This window comes from Theobroma umbraticum, unplaced genomic scaffold (assembly GCF_002168275.2).
Source record: "Theobroma umbraticum cultivar Fairchild unplaced genomic scaffold, ASM216827v3 scaffold_106.0, whole genome shotgun sequence".
NCBI classification, from domain to species: domain Eukaryota; kingdom Viridiplantae; phylum Streptophyta; class Magnoliopsida; order Malvales; family Malvaceae; genus Theobroma; species Theobroma umbraticum.
In genome coordinates, this window is record NW_018397276.1 from 2,587,716 (window position 1) to 2,589,022 (window position 1,307).

General features: G+C 37.9%; 1 protein-coding gene and 1 non-coding gene across 2 annotated transcripts; one reads left to right on the top strand and one right to left on the bottom strand.

Moving 5' to 3' along the window:
• Positions 1–198: 198 nt before the first annotated feature.
• LOC149526371 (uncharacterized) lies at positions 199–1,112 on the top strand. The gene is made up of 2 exons (XM_089785507.1): positions 199–426; positions 690–1,112. Exons 1-2 carry the CDS (start codon positions 199–201, stop codon positions 1,110–1,112), a joined length of 651 nt encoding a protein of 216 aa, XP_089641633.1.
• Positions 624–730, bottom strand: LOC149526372 (small nucleolar RNA R71). Its single transcript, XR_016352093.1, has one exon. It is a non-coding gene; the product is annotated as a small nucleolar RNA R71 (small nucleolar RNA).
• Positions 1,113–1,307: the final 195 nt, after the last annotated feature.

Sequence of the window (1,307 nt, forward strand, 5' to 3'; positions counted from 1 at the left end):
TAATACCAAACAATTTAGTCTTACTTCAAATTTTATTTTTCTTGTTTTAATATAAGAGTTTGTTTGTTCACAGACCTCTTTGGTCATTGTATGCAAAGAAGAAACAACTGGAATCTCGTTCCTTTTGAGCCTGACATAGAAAGAACTTTTAATAGACGTTGAAGGGAGAATTTACAAGTTGCAGCTTTAAATCAGATAATGGCTAAGGATAACAATAATAATGGCTATAATGCAATTAATTTGGTTCCCGAATCAAATAGAGCACTACGGGATTATGATATTCCTCTTTTGCAAGCTTTACACCAAAGCATTAGGAGACCTTCCATCAATGTGAATAATTTTGAAATTAAACGAGCTTACATTCAGATGATTCAGTCTTCAGTCCAGTTTAGTGGGTTACCCAGTGATGATCCTAATTCTCATTTGGTAAATTTCTTAGAGATTTGCAATACCTTCAAGCACAATGGAGTAACTGATGATGCGATTAGATTGTGACTATTTCCCTTTTCTGTGAGAGATAAAGCAAAAAGTTGGCTTCATTCACTGCCTAATGGGTCTATCATTACATGGGAGGACTTGGCACAAAGTTTCTAGCAAAATTTTTTCCAGCTGCCAACACTGCAAAGATGAGGAACGATATCGCCTCATTCACACAATTTGATGGTGAGTCCTTGTATGAAGCCTGACAGAGGTTTAAAAAACTACTGAGAAGATGTCCACATCATGGGATTCCTGATTGGTTGCAAGTTCAGACATTCTACAATGGGTTGGTTGGGTCAATAAAAATCACAATTGATGCTGCTACTGGTGGGGCATTAATGAGTATGAATGTTGTAGATGCCTATAATTTGTTGGAAGAGATGGCCTCCAATAATTATCAATGGCCTTCAGAAAGGTTGGGTTCAAGAAAAGCTGTTGGAGCTTATGAAATTGATGCACTTGGCACCTTAACTGCTCAAGTAGCTGCGTTGTCCAAGAAGCTTGACACACTGGGAGTTCATGCAGTTCAAAATTCATTAGTTGTTTGTGAGATGTGTGGGGATGGCTATTCATATGGTCAATGTCCACAAAATTCTGAATCAGTCCAGTTTGTGTGGAATTTCAATAGATAGCAGAATAACCCATAGTCCAATACTTATAATCCTGGTTGGAGAAACCAGCCCAACTTTTCATGGAGTAACAATGCAGGGCCTTCCAATCCAAAACCATAATGCCTCCTGGTTCTCAACAACAAGCTAGACCAAAAATTCCCGAAAAAGAAGTCCCAATTGGAAGAACTCCTCTTGCAATATATATCTAAGACTGAT

Bases quoted from the DNA above. Each gene is read 5' to 3' on its own strand.
- LOC149526371 (XM_089785507.1), top strand. From the start codon at position 199: ATGGCTAAGGATAACAATAATAATGGCTATAATGCAATTAATTTGGTT. The intron at 427-689 runs GTAAATTTCTTA...GAAGCCTGACAG, and splicing joins ATGATCCTAATTCTCATTTG to AGGTTTAAAAAACTACTGAG.